The following is a 17500-nucleotide window of genomic DNA, read 5'->3' as shown; positions in this document are numbered from 1 at the left end:
CGTCACGCTGCAGATTTTTTTGACGGCACGTTCATGTCGCTGACATCCCGTTCTACCTCGTTGAGATCTGGGAATTGAATTAAAGTCGTACTACTAATTAAAGTCACTGTCACGTTCCTGTAGCTGTCTGGAGAAGATGGAGCATTATACTCCTGCGGGAAGTATCGATTTGGAAAAGGAGTAGGTGCATCCTGTCATGGCCACAGTCTCCTGCAGTCTACCTGCTAGACTGTGGCCCTGACAGGACGCACCTGGTCAGCACGCACTTTTCAGGTGGTGTTTAAAAAAGGAGCTCTTCAATCACCCAGTTTAGGTTCTTTCTCTCGCTCTTAGCTATTTGCATAGGATTATAACCCTGCATGATCTTCTGCTGCTATAGCTCATCACCATCAGGTTTCAGGAAGTGATGTGTCTGAGATGCCCTTCAGTTTCCCAGCGTTCTGCTGAGTTGTTATTTGCGTGCTTAAGCTTAAACAGAGCTCTGACCTCTCCTTTCAGCAAGGAGGTTTTGCCCCCCAGAATCACCGCCTGCTGGACGCAGCCTGGAACTGCTGCATCCGGCACCAGCCACCACAAGATGTTCATATATTCCTTAAATAACATGTCTGTCTGCGCATTGTAACGTTTAGTCGGAAGGGTTAAATCCTCTTGAACCTCTCGACCCAGTCTCCATGTTTTATTTGTTATGTTTTGTATTGTTGTTCATATGTGACTCACTGTCTGGAGGCACGGTCTGTTTGCGTTAAAATGCGGAGGTGTATCAAATAAAGTCTATAGTTGATATCTTGGATTTACCATCGCTGTGTCGGCTGTCTGAGTGAATGTGTGTACAATAGCATTCAGAGGAGAGCCTTCAGAGAACAACGCTCTGCAAAAAGCCACTGTGTGATGTTGCTCCATGTTCTCTTTAAACTAAATGTCGTCTCTTGAGATGTTTACGTCTTGTGTTGTAAAACCCAGCCCAAACCTGAGAGAGCTCGGATGAAAGGAAGGGAGGGAGGGAGGGAGACACGGACGATGAATATGAATATGAAAACCAAACAGACTTTGCTGCACATTTTGTTACGGTCTGTGATCAGAGGAGAGAGTGGAAAAAATAACTTGTGTCTAGATCAGGTATCTTTATTCTCATCATTGTTAAATGAACAACGAGGCAGTAAGAGAATCTCCCCAAGTCGTACAGTGCAACAATACCTTGAGCTAAAGTGTGTAGTGCATAATTAAGGGGAAACAAAGGTTAAAGGAACACTCTGCCCATTTTCAACCAGCTGTGTATCATTAGAACATCAGTAGTATATCAGAAAACTGTAAACTGTTTTGAAGTCTGTCATTTAATTTGACAGTTATTGAGTGTTAAAGTGTGGACCAGTGACGTCACTGGTCCACACTAACTCAAATTAATAACTCATTAACTCAAATCAACTCTCAATAACTGTCAAACTAGATGAATGATGAATAGTTTGACAGTTATTGAGAGTTGATTGGAGTTAATGAGTTATTAACTTGAGTTAGTGTGGACCAGTGATGTCACTGGTCCACCCTTTAACACTCAATAACTGTCAAATTAAATGACAGACTTCAAAACAGTTTACAGTTTTCTGATATACTACTGATGTTCTAATGATACAAAGCTGGTTGAAAATGGGCGGAGTGTTCCTTTAAGAGATGATCTCACTGTGAGTATTTCTGTTACTTCACTATTACTTATTGCTATTGCTATTGATATTGTACAGTACTGTATACTGTAGGTATGTTCACTCCCATAAATGTCAGAGCATTGCATTGGCAGCATGGGTCTGGAATTGAAGTGAATTGAAGTGAAGTGACCTGGATTGAACTGTGCTGACCTGAATCAAGTGAATTGAATTCAACTGAACTCAACTGAATGCATGGCGGCAGGTAGCGAGGGTTGCGGTCGAGAGCGAGGGAAGGAAGGAACCCTGCTGTGTGTACAGTTTGAGCCGTGAGTGCCTGGTATGGTGCCTGGTATGGTGCCTGGTATGGTGCCTGGCCATTTGAAAGTGGATTGTAAGTGACAGGCTAATGAGTGTGGTCAGTAGGAGCCTGACAGGCCAGAACTCAATCCACAATAGGGAATAAGGAAAACGCCCGGCTCCCTTCAGTCCTCCCATGCCCTGCGTCTCTCCCCCTCTCTCCCGCTGTGAGTGCTCCTGTCCAGCACAGCAAAGTCAAAGCGCTTGTTAAGCACAGGTATAATTAATTCATCACTGTAAATGTTTTGCCAGAAAAGCACTCCTCACAGAACATTATTTTGCCTACTTTGTTCTTGCTAACAAAGAGCAAGTCCCACTGGCACCGAAATCCATTTGCTTACAATCCGTGAGTGGGCACTCACACGAGACTAGTCTGGGATCGCCCGAAGCCTTCTCCCTCTTTCCTCCCTCAGTCGCCTTCCTCATCAGGTGCTAAACTGCCTCAGTTAGTCCCTGTGAAAAGAGATGGGCTTCCACCATTGGCGGAGCTGCAGTGTACGGGTGCTGCTGCGGCCTCAGATAGGTCGCGGCCCCCCCGCAGATGAAGTTTTGAGGCTCCAGGCTTGTGGGAGAGAGAGAGAGAGGCCGGGCTGTTGCTGATACATGAAGGTTGATTTCCTCCCAGTGCTGGACTGAAATCTAACAGAGAGGGCTTCTGCTCAGTGCTTCTGTAGGACTCATTAGAGAGACCTTTACTGGCTGGTTAGGGCAGCTACTTTTGCATAGCAGACTCTGCTCGAGGGTGTGTGTGTGTGTGTGTGTGTGTGTGTGTGTGTGTGTGTGTGTGTGTGTGTGTGTGTGTGTGGTGGGTGGGTCCTATCTTTGTGAGAACCAATTTGAGTTTTAAGTAGGACATTTTTGTGAAGGTTTGCTGGTACAGTATTCACTTCTTCAAGGGGGCTATTTTAATTTGGTTTTTTGATTTATTTATTTGGCGTTCAAAGCAAATACAAGTATACACATACACATCAAACATCAAAATACACGATAGAAAAACACGGAGATGATAAGAGATGCATGCCTGGATATAGCCCATTGAGCTGGTAAATGCCTGCTTATTTACCAATGTGGGGTCCAATGAGGAAACAGAGACTAGACAGGACGAGACGTCAACATTTAAAACACTATAGCAAAAAAAAGAAGTGAAGAGCTTAAAACATTCATGTACTTTCTCTTTTCAGAACACGACTAGAAAGAAAAAAATTAAGATCGGTTTTTGAACGATTTAGGTCTCTTTGACTTTTGAGATTCTCTGGGAGATCGTTCCAGTCTCTGATGGCGCTGAAGTGGAAGGTCGAGGCTCCACCCCCTTCACGGGAGGGACAACGAGATTGGAGGAACTGCCTCTAGTGTTGTACTCTAGGGTTAGGAGGACTTGGTTTTAGGGTTGGTTAGAATTGGTCTAGGCTTAGGTTCAGGTTAGGGGACTGGCTGTTGAGATGTGTCTGAGCACTAGAAGCTCCATCACTTCTCGACCACTCTCAGATGAGTGATATAATGGGACGCATCAGGCCACATCCGCTACTGTGTGAGAGCTCCCCCTGCTGGCTCGGCTCACTTCTCTTCACCTGACCAAAGAACCTGCTGCTATTTCCAGACGAGCGTCTGTCGAGGGACATATTCATGCAGGCTGTATTTACTGAGACGTTCTATGCGAGACGATGGTATTGATATTTCATTATGAGTCTAATAATGGGAAGCCTGTATCGAGTCGTCATTAATAGACCTGGTTTGGAGCAGATTAACATGTGCTTCCTAATGATTTGGAGGGACTCTAAATGGTCTCCATGGTCCATGGTCTTTACTGATCTAATAATCAACTGCGGCCTTTCGAAAAAGAGAAAGTGAGAGATCAAGGAGATGTACAGCCAGACAGACAGGCAGACAGACAGTCAGACAGACAGACAGACAGACAGTCAGACAGACAGACAGGCAGAGAAAGAGAACCGACAGGCACTGGGTACACTGCGTAACCAAGGTGCAATGAGAGAGATATATCGAGTGATCAAAAGAAGCACAGAATATGAGCTGCAAAGAACACATAGGAACCAGAGGGGGGATGAAACGAGTCAAAACACAAAGACAGAAAAAGCAGGCAACGCAAGCAGGAATCAATAAGTCCCCCTCTTCTAACCGCACGTCGTCTGCCTGCCCCGGGTTTCTTCTCGTTCCTCCACACAGAACCTCCAGTCCTTGACATCAGTGCCAGCTGGGCTCTCAGGTGATCAGAACCGGTGACCCCGGAGTGGACGCGGCCACAGCGGCCGAGCTAATAGCCCGGTGCTAGCCCCACTGATAGCACTCACTGCGGAGGCAGAACAAAGAGCAGCAGGCTCTGAGCGCACAACACTGGCCTGTCCTTGACGTTCAGCCTCCCTCCCTCGTCCCCCCCCCCTCCCTCCATCGCTTTACAGTACGCCGGCACAATGAACGCTTCCAGCAAATGGATTAATAGGAGCCCGCAAAGCAAAAAAGCAGAGAGGCTTACACTGAGAGAGAGAGAGAGAGAGAGAGAGAGAGAGGGAGAGAGAGAGAGAGACCTCCTCCTCATGGTGAGACTGGGGACGTACTGAACTTTCAGCACCACGGACAGTGACATTGTGCTGGGATGTGGCTGCTGCACTCTGCATGCTTCTCCCTCTGCCTGTTGCTGTGGAGTGCTGATGCCTTCAGTTGTGCTCTGTGAAATACCCAGGAGTGAGAGAGAGAGCTGGGATCTCTATGCTGTGGTTCAATATGGAACAGTGTATGTTGTTGTCGTTGATGTCGTCGTCGTCTCTTGTCGCGGTGCGTACGTCGCCGTCGTGCGGTCGGTGCCTCTGGGGCGACGCCCCCCCCCCTTCCCCCCCCCCCTCGCCCTAACTGGAACAAAATAAGGTGCGCTCACCTCGCTGTGTTCTGTCTGCAGCACGCTGGTGCATCTTAAAGTGGCGGAGCCTCCATTAAAATGAGTGATGATGCAGGTCTGTTCTCACAGCTGAAAGCCAGGACTTTTAGGCCATAATGGATGGGCCTTTCACCGATGCTCATTGCTCCCTCACTGCACCTCACAGCCTTCACTGCCATTCTTTTAGGGTGTGTGTGCGTGCGTGTGCGTGCGTGTGTGTGCGTGCGTGTGTGTGTGCTGCCTCCTATTCTGTTATTTGCAAATAAGGTGCACCAGCTGACTCGTTATTCCATTGTGGCAGTATGGTAGGGGATTGTGAAAGTTAAGGTGCGTTCACACCGACCTATTAAAGTTTTTCGCTGGCGTCGAGTTTACATACAAAGTCAATGCAAACGAGCGATTGAGCGTATATTCGCCTGGGAGAAAAATCGCTGGGCGTCCGAGCGACAGAGACAGAGCGATGGGGAGAAAATTCGCTCGTCGCTCGAGATGAAATATCCCAACTCGAGCGAAAATACGCTGGCATCAGTCGCTCGCTGTTCAACGCTGATTGGCTGCCGTGTGAGAGCGAGTCAAGGATCACACTGGCTTGGAACAAACCGCTGGTTTATTGTGTGGCAACAAACCACATTGACAGGCTGACAGCTGACATGAAGTGAAGTCTGTACTACCGGTATGGAGCTCGCATTAGGAGCACGCTGATAGGCTTTAGCTTGTAAACAATGACGGTGGCTCGTAGTGGACAAATATCATGACATTGCGTAACGTTATATCCCCCACATGTCCGTCAAATCGTGTGCCTGTTGATGAGCGATTTAAACAGAGCGACAGAGCGATTCCAAAGGGTTGAATCAAGCGACAGAGCGAAAAATAAATATCTTGGTGTGAACACAGCTTTAGGGAAAATGATGGCTGTGAGGGAGAAAGGAGATGTGAGTAGGAGCTGTGGGATTTTTGTTTAATCAAATTAATCACTCACTCAATCATTCATTCTTTCATATCCTCACTACATTGGCAAATGGAGAAACCCAGTCCATTTATTCACTGATCCAGCTCCTGTATTCAAGCCCAACTCAATCCTTACTGTACTCAATCTGATATATATATATATATGAATCCTTCACAGTGTTTCGTTCTCTCTCTCTTCCCCTCTCCCCCGCCTCTCTCCCCCATCTCTCTCTCTCTCTCTCTCTCTCTCTCTCTCTCTCTTCCCCTCTCCCCTGCCCCTCTCTCTCTCTCTCTCTCTCACAGAAAGTGTCCCAGTACACCATCATCGTCCAGGCCACGGACATGGAAGGCAACTTGAACTTCGGCCTGTCCAACACAGCCACGGCCCTCATCTCCATCACCGACATCAATGACAATCCCCCGGAGCTGACAGTCAGGACGGTGAGTCCCAACTCCCCCTTTAAAAAGTCCAGCCGTTGCTGCTGGCATTTCCGGGGTGATGTATTCTCGAGTGAAACAGGGTAGAGAGGCGGGACATAGCGTGTGCGGAGGAGTTTGATTTGACCGTTGGAAAGTGGGCGTGTCTGGGACGAGGCACTACTAGACTGACTGAATGTGAGGAGGCGAGTGCTGCCCTGCGGCTGCCTGTGCCTCTGAGCGGAGGGAGACAGCAGTCTGCTAAATAATGTATTTCACCCGTCAAATCTGAAGTCTACCGCTCGCCTTTCAATAACAGTCTATGTAGAAAAACAACATAATGTAAATAGCACATGCATCATGGTCGCTAGGCTGGCTCACTGCACCCAGCTCACAGAGGACCGGAGGTCGTCTCCCTCCGGGCGGACAGTCTCCTCCTACCCGAGGAAGAGAGCCGGCTGCCCGGCCTTGAAGCGTTTTGACGAGCCACGGTAAATAGCGATATTGGTGGAATGCGACTTAACGAGCCAATTACATGTCCTTTGCATCTACAGTACATTAAATGAAGACATTACCGTTCATTTTATTTTGTATGTTACATGCTTATTGGCTAAGTATATTGACATTAATGGGCTAGCAAAGTCTGCCCATGTAGGCAGCCATGTTGCCTGCTTGGAATTTTCTCCTAGCTGACGTAAGCACATTGTAGATTTTGTTATGGATGAAGACAACATGTTGACTTTTGATTTGCACATTTCTGTGTGTGTGCGCGCATACATTCAATGTTAAATAGGTGTACTCTATGACTCTCTGACCAGGGATGTGATCTAAAATAGTTAAAAAGCCTTTTTTTTTAAATTATTATTATTATTTTGCTTTTTTGACTTTGGCTTTTTGGCTGGATGGCAGCAGGCCAGGCCAGGTGGGCGTGGCGTTCAAGCAGCGCTGCAGACATCGAGTTCGTAGTTGTGGCTTCTACCTTTTCACGTCACGTAACAATTTCTCAAAAGGAAAATACCACTGAGTGACTGAAACACGAGCTGACCAACATGTACAATTCACACTGATTTCAATGGTGAAATCCATTTCCTGCTCGGTTGCTAAGAAAATTGTCTTTTACAAGCTAATCAATAATAGAGTGCTGCGGGGATGATGTATTTTTATTCCTTTTTTATATACTTTTCCATTTCCATTTAATTTCTGTTTGAAGCGTTGGCTACATTTGGCTACATGTATGCCATGTCAACAAAGCTCATTTATGTGAATTTGATTGAAGTTAATTGAAAGAGAGAGAGAGAGAGCTGGCCTGTACCATTTATTCATGATTAATTACCCAATGTTGCAATCTTACCCTCTTTTATATCATGTACTACTGCTTTGGAAACTTTTCTTTCTGTCATGCCAATAAAGCATATTTGAATTTGAGAGAGAGAGAGAGAGAGAGAGAGAGAGAGAGAGAGAGAGAGAGAGAGAGAGAGAGAGAGAGACACAGAGAGAGACACAGAGAGAGACAGAGATCACAGGCGTGTGGTGAGGGTGATGGGTGGAGTTCTCCTCCCTCCCTTCCTGTGTGTCTCCCAGCCAGCGGGGCCCCTGGTGGCCGGGGGGTTTGTCTGCAGGCATCTGGCCCCGCTCCCCGATACCTCCTCATCAGGGCTGACAGAACGCCACACTACAGCTGGCCCACTTTGCCACGGCGCTGTGCGTGTGAGGGATGTGTGTGCGTGCGCGCGTGTGTGTGCGTGTGTGCGTGTGCGCGAGTGTGTGTGTGTGCATGTGTGCGCGTGTGCGTGTGAGGGATGTGTGTGTGCGTGCATGTGTGCATGCGTGTGTGTGTGTGTGTGTGTGTGCATGCGTGCATGTGTGTGTGCGTGTGTGTGTGTGCACATGTGCATGTGCGTGTGTGCGTGTGCGTGCGCGCATGTGTGTGTGCGTGTGTGCACGTGTGTGTGTGCGCGTGCGTGTGCGTGCGTGGCGAGGTAGAGGGGTCTTGTTTGCTTGTGAGAATGCGGGTCGGTTGTTGCTGTGTGAGGGGTTACTGACAAAGACGAGGAAGCAGCATCTGGAGGAAAAGGCTTTTCTTGGCCGGGGACACGCTTGAGAGTTCGTGTGAGAGCTGTGAAATTCGTGCTCGCACATGTTTGCTTTGGCGCGTGTTTCTGTAGCTGTCTCGCTGTATAGCCACCAGTTCCCAGCCTAGAATAGAATAGAATAGAATAGAACACTGACCACAGTGACCAGAGAAGAGACAGACAGACAGATGGACGGACTTACAGGTACAGGACTGTTATTGTCCCGTGGAGGGACAGATGCTGACGGCGGTGGTTGTCTTGTTGTCTCTGTCCCGGGGAGGGACAGACAGATGCTGACGGCGGTGGTGCTCTGAGGCAGAGTGTGTCGGCGGGCGTCACACACTGTGATCCCTGTCTCCTCTGCGGGGCCGACGTCAACACGCGTGCCAGGACAGTTCCAGCCGCATGCTCTGATAAGAGCTCCCCAGCTGTCAGGGGCTCCAGCTACAGCACAAGACTGCTGCACTGCACTGTCTGTCCCTCCCTCTGTCTGTCTGTCTGTCCCTCCCTCTGTCTGGCTCTCTCTCTCTGCCTCTGTCCCTCCTTCTGTCTGTCCCTCCCTCTCTCTCTGCCTCTGTCCCTCCTTCTGTCTGTCTCTCTGCCTCTGTCCCTCCCTCTGTCTCTCTCTGCCTCTGTCCCTCCCTCTGTCTCTCTCTCTGCCTCTGTCCCTCCCTCTGTCTCTCTCTCTGCCTCTGTCCCTCCCTCTGTCTCTCTCTATGCCTCTGTCCCTCCCTCTGTCTCTCTCTGCCTCTGTCCCTCCTTCTGTCTGTCTGTCTGTCTCTCTCTGCCTCTGTCCCTCCTTCTGTCTGTCTCTCTCTTTGCCTCTGTCCCTCCTTCTGTCTGTCTCCCTCTATCTCTCTTTGCCTCTGTCCCTCCTTCTCTCTGTCTCCCTCTATCTCTCTCTGTCTCTGTCCCTCCTTCTGTCTGTCTCCCTCTGTCTCTCTCTGCCTCTGTCCCTCCTTCTGTCTGTCTCTCTCTGCATCTGTCCCTCCCTTTGTCTATCTGTCTCTGTCACTCTCACTGGGGAGGAGTTCCCGGCTAACTTCTTACAGCCGGCATGCACTGGCAATGTCCCGCTCAGACACACGCTAAAAACACACATGTGCACATCCTTAACACATACACACCTGAGAGCCACACACATACTGTATGCCCACATACATGATCATGTTTGACTTGTGTCAGTCTTTGTCTCTGCTGGGCTTCCTCCTCTCCTCTCCTGAGTAAAGCCCTGTACAGACATGTATGTGTGGTGGTCTGAGAGAAGCCTTCACATGTCGCTGCTACACATTGTTGGCAATGAGCCAAAGTACAGTACTGTACGTCGAGTCTCGCAGGTATTTTTGAGATTTTTGCGTGATTTGGTTACTTTAATCCCCGTAGTACATCATGGTGAATAATTATTTTCATAAAACAAAGGGGAAAGTATTTATTTGTTTATGGTTTGGGTGGAATGCCACTGTAGAAAATGGAATGTTGTGCAATGTTTAAAGCCATTTTTCCTCACGTTTTACTTTTAGACACATAATAGATTAAGATACTCAGTCATAACTACGGTAACTAAGAGAGCTCTCTCGGTCATTCAAAAGGTTATATAGGTAGGGGAGAGTTTCTCATTTATGGAAATATCAAAACGAAATTGTCACCATATGAAGGGTTTTTGCAGGCCATCGCACATATGTTGCCTTTGCTTGTCTTTCAGAGAACAGTTGACTGTTTTGTTGCCTGCCTGCCTGCCTGCCTGCCGGCCTGACTGACTGCCTGACTGACTGATTGACTGACTGACTGACTGACTGACTGACTGCCTGAGACTCAACAGAATGACTGTATTAGTTCAAATCAGAAAAATGTTTCTCTCCCCGATTTTTGTTGGACGTTCCTTTCGCGTAGACACAAGCGGGCGGCCGCTCTCGCGTGCAGACGCGCACATCGTCCACGGCGAAGAGAGTCTTCTCCACCAGATGCTGTTTCCAGCCCTTTGTCAATCTCTGCTGTTTCCCTTTGCATCCCCACACAAGCAACTACACTCGCAGCGCTCCAGTAATTATTTGTGTATGACAGACGCGAGTTGAATTCACGGCTCTCTCTACGGGAGGCGTCAAGAAAACATAAGCACGCTAATTAAGTGAAATTGCTTGCGGGGGCGTAAAGCAAGCAGATATATTGCGGCTAATTTGAAAAAAGAAATGAGGGAGAAAAAAGCCAAATGTTTTATTCATTTCCATTCCAGCACGCGGGCACGAACGCAACGGCGCTATCTATGTTCGTCATTATGCCGTAAACAAAAAGACGATGGTACACGCCACAACTCATTAAGCTGTGTTCTGTGGTGGGATCATCTCTCACAGAGATGTAGGCTACTGTTAGCATCTAATCAAGTGTAGCATAGCCCTACGGCGGTGGCACCCACAGGATTGTCATTCGCAAAGCAAGCCACGAAGGCCTGCTGGGGTTGAAAGGCTGCGCTCCCAGACACACAGGCTGTATTATGTGAATAGAGTGCTGCTACAGTATATGAGCTTCACCTGTATAGCGCTGCTGCTGATTTTATACAGTAGCAGGGCTCAAAGGGTTAGAGTGCCTGCACGCCGCCTTTGCCACTTTCCACTCGTTTCTGCTCCACTACTTGGAGTTCAAATCTGTGATTGGAATAAGAAGACACCGGAGACGGCTGGAAAAAGCTGCTTGATATGGCTGTATGTATAGAGAGGCAAAGTGACCGCCTACTACTTCCTGCTTCAGCACTGTACCAGAGATTTTCATCCGCCATTTATTTCCCCATAGACATTTTGTAAAATGCCAAGTTTTACTTGGTCGAGCCAATAACGGTTCAGCTATATTTAGAATCGGGAGAGACCATAGAACGTTTCACTCGTAAAAAAAAAACGTAAAAAAAAAAAAAACTACATTGAAAAAATATTTTCTTTAAATCCGCAATTCTTTTACATTTTCGTCCGATTGAAATGTCATGTGGTCTCTCCTGTTTCTAAATATATCTGAACCGTTTGGTTTTGAACAAGTCAAACTATTTTTATACGCATTCTACGAAATGTCTATGGGAAAATAAATGGCGGATGAAAACCTCTGGTACAGTGCTGAAGCAGGAAGTAGGCGGTCACTTTGCCTCTCTGTAATATAATATGACAAATGAGAGAGATATGGACATGGGGCCGTCTGTTGCCAAAAGCGATCTCTTTATTATGCCATAGTGAAGACCTAATAGCCTTCTTAAGTGGACTTGATTTCAGTGGGAGTCTCTTTTGGGACATTTATCCCTGCTTAATGCTGTCATTACCATTTGCCTGGTGTTGTTTCCAACACCCCACCAAGGAGAGTCAGAGCTCATTTAGTCACGCTGAGCCGTGACCGCGTGCCTCCACAATGTAGCATTTCCAACCAGAGTGCCCTCGCCGTGCAGTTCACTGTGATGAGGCAAGAGGGCGCTAGAGTCCCTCTCGCTGTGCAGTTCACTGTGATGAGGCAAGAGGGCGCTAGAGTCCCCTCGCTGTGCAGTTCACTGTGCTGAGGCAAGAGGGCGCTAGAGTCCCTCTCGCTGCCCCCTCCCCTCGCTCCAGGGGCACCGGCTGCTGTGCACCTAACTCAACCACTCTCTCCCCTGACTATTTTTTGCCAATTCTTTCCTTGTTGAATAAAACCTCTGGAGGAGCTCATTGACGACAAAACCATTTTAAAGAAATCTATTTGTTAGGGTTCTTTTTTAATGCCCCCACCAGGCCGGGGGCATTATGGATTCGGGTTGTCCGTCGTCCGATGTTCGTTATTTTTTTACAATTGTGATCCTTTACAGTTGACACCTTCTTACAGTAGGAATGCAGACCTTCAGACAATGTGTCTTCACATTCACTACCTACCTGTCACTGAACAAGCCCATGCTTTGCACACAGAACAGCCTGTAATAAAGTTTGCGCTCTTGTTATTTGAATGTTTAAATAGGCAGAGAAGCTTGTATATAGCCCTACAGGCCTGAATCTGCACAACTGGCAATACCTTTTATGACATACCAATTCAAATTAAAGTTTTTTCCAACCTCTTCCTAATTGGAATTTTACTTCCCCTTGCTAGGCAGACCGAGGTCCCTTGTGGTGATTATTACCTACCATTCCATTTGATTTGCCCTACTCAGATTGTGTCCACACTTGTGTACCCGCAAAGTCCTTCAGAAACGCTCTCTTGTGGCTTATCAGTGGCTCCGCAATGCATTTTCAAGAGTGGCCATTTTGGAAGCGTCCTCTCTCCCCTCCACTCCGCGCCATCGCTTCTGAGAGAGCACGTTCCACTCTGGCTCTCTCTGTGTGGACAAACAAGCTGGGGATGTTTGCCGTGGTGTTTGTGCTCCAGCTCGCCCGGGGTGGAAATGAAATGGAGGAGCCCACACACCCGAGACTGAGAGCGCATATTTAATTAGCTCTGTGCTTATCAGCCCGGGCCGTGCTGCAGGGGAGGGGAGGAGAGGAGGCAAGGAGGGAGGAGAGAGGGAGGACAGAGGAGGGAGGAGGGAGGAGAGAGGAGGGAGGAGAGAGGGAGGACAGAGGGAGGAGGGAGGACAGAGGGAGGAGGGAGGAGAGAGAGAGGGAGGAGAGAGGGAGACAGGGAGGAGAGAGGGAGGGAGGAGAGGAGGGAGGTGGGAGAGAGGGAGGAGAGAGGGAGGAGGGAGAGAGGGAGGACAGAGGGAGGAGAGAGGGAGGAGGGAGGAGAGAGGGAGGAGAGAGGGAGGACAGAGGGAGGAGGGAGGGAGGGAGGACAGAGGGAAGAGGGAGGAGAGAGGGAGGGAGGAGAGAGGGAGATGGGAGAGAGGGAGGAGAGAGGGAGGAGAGAGGGAGGAGGGAGGAGGGAGAGAGGGAGGAGAGAAGGAGGAGAGGAGGGAGGTGGGAGGAATGTGGTGTTTGGGACGCTGCTTCAATGCCATGATGACGAAGACATTAAAGGGAACAGCAGCTGGCAGACGCACACTACAAACAAGTTAACACTTCAGAAGAGGAAACCGGGATTATCGTCTGACAATGAGAGCTCTTAGTGTGTGCGTGTGTGTGTGCGTGCGTGTGTTTGTGTGTGTGTGTGTGTGTGTGTGTGTGCGTGTGTTTGTGTGTGTGTGTATGTGCATGTCTTTGAGTGTCTCCTCCATGTCTCTTGGCATGGTCATCTCTCTGTAGCCAGATAAAGCCCTGCAGAGCAGAGTGCTGGATCCTGTTCTTCTTCTCTCCGGCTCTGCAGCTGTCAGCGACTTTCCTCCAGACTGGCTTCAGAAGGGACTTGTTTCAGATTGCGATATAATGAAGATCATTAGCCAAAGATTATTCCTACCGCTGCCTTAATTACAGTACTTATCTAATTGCTTATTAAGACTTGGATTTGGTGAATGCGCAGAATCGAAATGAAATGGGTAAACACTTAATTGAACAAATCCATTAGTTCAAATAAAGAGGTTCGTACGAGCAGACGTGGCGCGGAATAAGGGACTGCATTAATGTAATGGAGGCAATGATTCTCTATTATCCATATTTAAACAAATCTGTCTCTCCCACTTCTCCTCCCTGCTTGACTTTCAGTGCTTTCCTCTTTCTCCTCCATTTCTCTTTCGTCCACTTTCAATTCCATTCTCAGTAACTAATGAGCATTATTGGTGGCACATTTGACACGGGGGCCACCAAAGCAATTTGTTTCAATAATAATAATTGTGGAAAGATGCTAAGAGATTGATGATGGCGAGAAGGAATGATCAAAATCTCAATAAATCAAGTCATTACCGTGCGTCGACTGTAACTGCAACTTCAGCATAACTTCCAATGTAATTAAAGTGTAACTTTTCTCTCCCCTCCTCCCTCCTCCCCTCCTCCCTCCTCCCTCCTCCCTCCTCCCTCCTCCCTCCCTCCTCCCTCCTCCGTCGTCCCTCCCTCCTCCCTCCTCTCTCCTCCCTCCTCCCTCCCCCCTCCTCCCTCCTCCCTCCTCTCTCCTCCCTCCTCCCTCCTCTCTCCTCTCTCCTCCCTCCTCCCTCCTCCCTCCTCCCTCCTCCCTCCTCCCTCCTCTCTCCTCCCTCCTCCGTCCTCCCTCCCTCCCTCCTCTCTCCTCCCTCCTCCCTCCTCCCTCCTCCCTCCGCCGTCCTCCTGGCTGTAGTTTTCCGGGGAGGTGCCGGAGAACAAGGTGAATGTGGTGGTGACCAACCTGACGGTGGTTGACAGGGACCAGCCGCACAGCCCCAACTGGAACGCCGTCTACCGCATCGTGAGCGGAGACCCCTCTGGACACTTCACCATCCGCACCAACCCCATCACCAACGAGGGCATGGTCACCGTGGTCAAGGTGAGAAAGAACCAGGCCGGAGCTTCGGCTGTTCTGAGGAATCTGTGTCTGAAAGTTGATCAAAATGAAAGTGTTATTTTGACAATTGTTCCCATTATCCCAATTATTATTATTCAGCACTACAGTGGTTTTATTCTGCTGTTCTTGTACGTCTCCACCTGCTCTGGAGTGCCAGGTGTTGACGGCTGAGAGCACTTTGGTCTCATATTGTTTTCAGCTAATTATATGTCATTTCTCAAATTGGAAGACTGCAAGGTATCATTTGTGGGTAATCAGCTGCACTGATTCTCGTGGTGATTCCTCCCATCTCAAACGCTGTCTCTCTCTCCCGGCTCTCTCTCTCCCACCTCTCTCTCTCCCTCTCTCTCTCTCTCTCTCTCCCTCTCTCTTTCTCGCTCTCTCGTCGCTCCCTCCACAGCCGGTGGACTTCGAGATGAACCGCGCCTTCATGCTGACGGTGGTGGTGTCCAACCAGGCCCACCTGGCCAGCGGCATCCAGTCCTCGCTCCAGTCCACGGCGGGGGTCACCATCTCCGTCCAGGACGTGAACGAGCCGCCCGTCTTCCCCGTCAACCCCAAGATGATCCGCTTCGAGGAGGGCGTGCCGGCCGGACCACGCTCACCGTGTTCGCCGCCCAAGACCCGGACCACTTCATCCACCAGACCGTCAGGTACGGGCCGGGCTCTTTAGCAGGCAGCGTGGTGTTGGACTTCCTGAAGGGTCTTTGTGGGGACATTGTGGGGTCCAATCCCACCCGTAGGACCGCGGAGACCCGGGTTCAATTCCCGGCAGCGGTACTCCCGGCTTGGTCAGACATTCCTATAGACACAATTGGCCGTGTCTGCGCGTGGGAAGCCGGTGGGGTATGAGTCCTGGTCCTGGTCCTGGTCCTGGGGCCAGTTGCACCAAGTGGTCTTAACTATGCCTGGTCGTAACTCCTAGGTCGGTCTTTGTTAAGACCAGTCTTTAGAGTGGATTTATGCCTGTTGCACCAACAGGGCTTACGTCTGGTCTTAACTACGCCGGTCGTAGCAATGCGCGTCCATGTGAATTGCCGGGGAATGCCCCCTGATTGGATGATGTTGCAAAAATATGCCTCGCGACCTGTTTGGAGCGTCACTGTGCCACTACGCTCTATCAGCCACTACTGTATGTGCATCACTACACCCTCCCTCCTCCCACCCTCCCTCGCTCCGGGGGGAAAATGGTGGCGATTGAGTGCCAGACAGTCTGAATGAAATTGAATGTAACGTTCCCAATTCTATGTATTACTGTAAATTCTAAAAAACGACCCTCAACATTTGGGAAGGCTAAGCCACACAACTAGTTCGTTATAATCGAATGTCATGCTTCAAAGGTGACTTTACGACGATGAGGACGGTGAGGACTCAATCACAGCAGATCTCCGCCGATATACTACCACGGAGATCTCTTGGCACAGGCACCTTACGCCTCCTCCTGACCAGGCGTAATATTTACGACCGGTCTTAGTGAGAAAAGGCTTACGCCCCTGTCGGTGCAACCGGCGTAGCTGTTAGGTTGTAAAGTTACGACCAACTTAGCTTAAGACCAGTCGTAAGACCACTTGGTGCAACTGGCCCCTGGTCTCTGCACTAGCGCCTCCTCTGGTCAGTCGGAGTGCCTGTTCAGGGGGAAGGGGTACTGGGGGGAATAGCGTGATCCTCCCACGCGCTACGTCGTGCCGGTGAAACCCCTCACTGTCAGGTGAAAAGAAGCGGCTGGCAGCTGCACATGTATCGGAGGAAGCATGTGCTAGTCCAGGGGTTCCAAAACGTTTCCATGCCAAGGCTCCCCAAATAGCATTAGCCTTTGGCCGCGGCTCCCCTATTGCAAGATGTCTTAAAAACCCATTGACAATACTATTGAAAAAATTTAGTCAAAAATCATATCCATACAACCTCAGCATATTTCATTACTTTTTTAATGTAATAACATAATAATTACATTTGTATCTCAAATATTTTCTTTTCTGTTTTCCATTATAAACATTGTTCTAGAGACAGACTGTATTACCCACACCGGGGGAAATGACAATGAATGAGATGACAACTGGCAGGCAATTAGACAGATGGGCATGGCAAATTAGATTTTTTATGTGGAAGGAAAGGATTCAATTATATTTGTTACCACTACACTACATATAACTATAAAATATAATAAAAATATATATATATTCTTTATCGATTATTTATCTAGTATTAGCAAATATAACTGAATAATTTCCTTCCCCAGAAAGATGTTTTTTTAAGCATTTCCATTAATTTGCTGAGGCCCGCCTAGTGCCCCTGGTGGCCCCCACTTTGAAAACCACTGTGCGTGCGTCTACAACTCTCAGCAGATTGGCAGAGGGGTTGGGGCAATGACCGGCACAGCAGGGGGAATTGGCCAAATACAATTGGGGAGAAAAATGTGAGAAAAACCAAAGATTTGAGAGAAAATAATAATAATCCCACCCCAGCAGAAAAATAGAACAGGTGCTGCTGTGCTCGCAGATAATTACATGGGTACTCACTCCACTGTATACCATCCAATAAAGCAGAAATGTGGGGGATTTTTTTTAAATAAAATTGTGTTCTCCACTGCACTTCCCAAAGATCACCTGTCAATCAAACAGTGTGTTCAGTACTGTGACGTACTCAAACTGCATCACCTGTCAATCAAACAGTGTGTTCAGCATCAACCGAAAATCCAAGGAGAAAGAGGCGTTTTGCTTGTGTGTTCTGTCGATGCACTCCGAGTGGTTTCTGTAGGTGGCGCTACAGCTCTGTTCTTTGTGTGTTCACCCATGGCAGCCATCACTGCTCATGCTAACTACCCAATTCTTCTTCTGTTTATCCCAAAC

General features: G+C 48.7%; 1 protein-coding gene across 1 annotated transcript in view; it reads left to right on the top strand.

Annotated features, from left to right (window-relative positions):
• LOC310798326 (cadherin-4-like) overlaps window positions 1–17500 on the top strand; it is a gene marked incomplete at both ends in the record, with an annotated part of 263719 nt that overhangs the window by 233083 nt on the left and 13136 nt on the right. The window contains 4 exon segments of the mRNA XM_083660852.1: window positions 6133–6270; window positions 14451–14636; window positions 15055–15247; window positions 15250–15307. Of these exon segments, the coding sequence (XP_083516978.1) occupies window positions 6133–6270; window positions 14451–14636; window positions 15055–15247; window positions 15250–15307 (575 nt within the window).

Source organism: Poromitra crassiceps (genome assembly GCF_964638095.1).
Source record: "Poromitra crassiceps genome assembly, chromosome: 25".
Taxonomy (NCBI): domain Eukaryota; kingdom Metazoa; phylum Chordata; class Actinopteri; order Beryciformes; family Melamphaidae; genus Poromitra; species Poromitra crassiceps.
The sequence above is the reverse complement of the archived record's forward strand: the minus strand, read 5'-3'. Positions and strand labels throughout refer to the sequence as shown.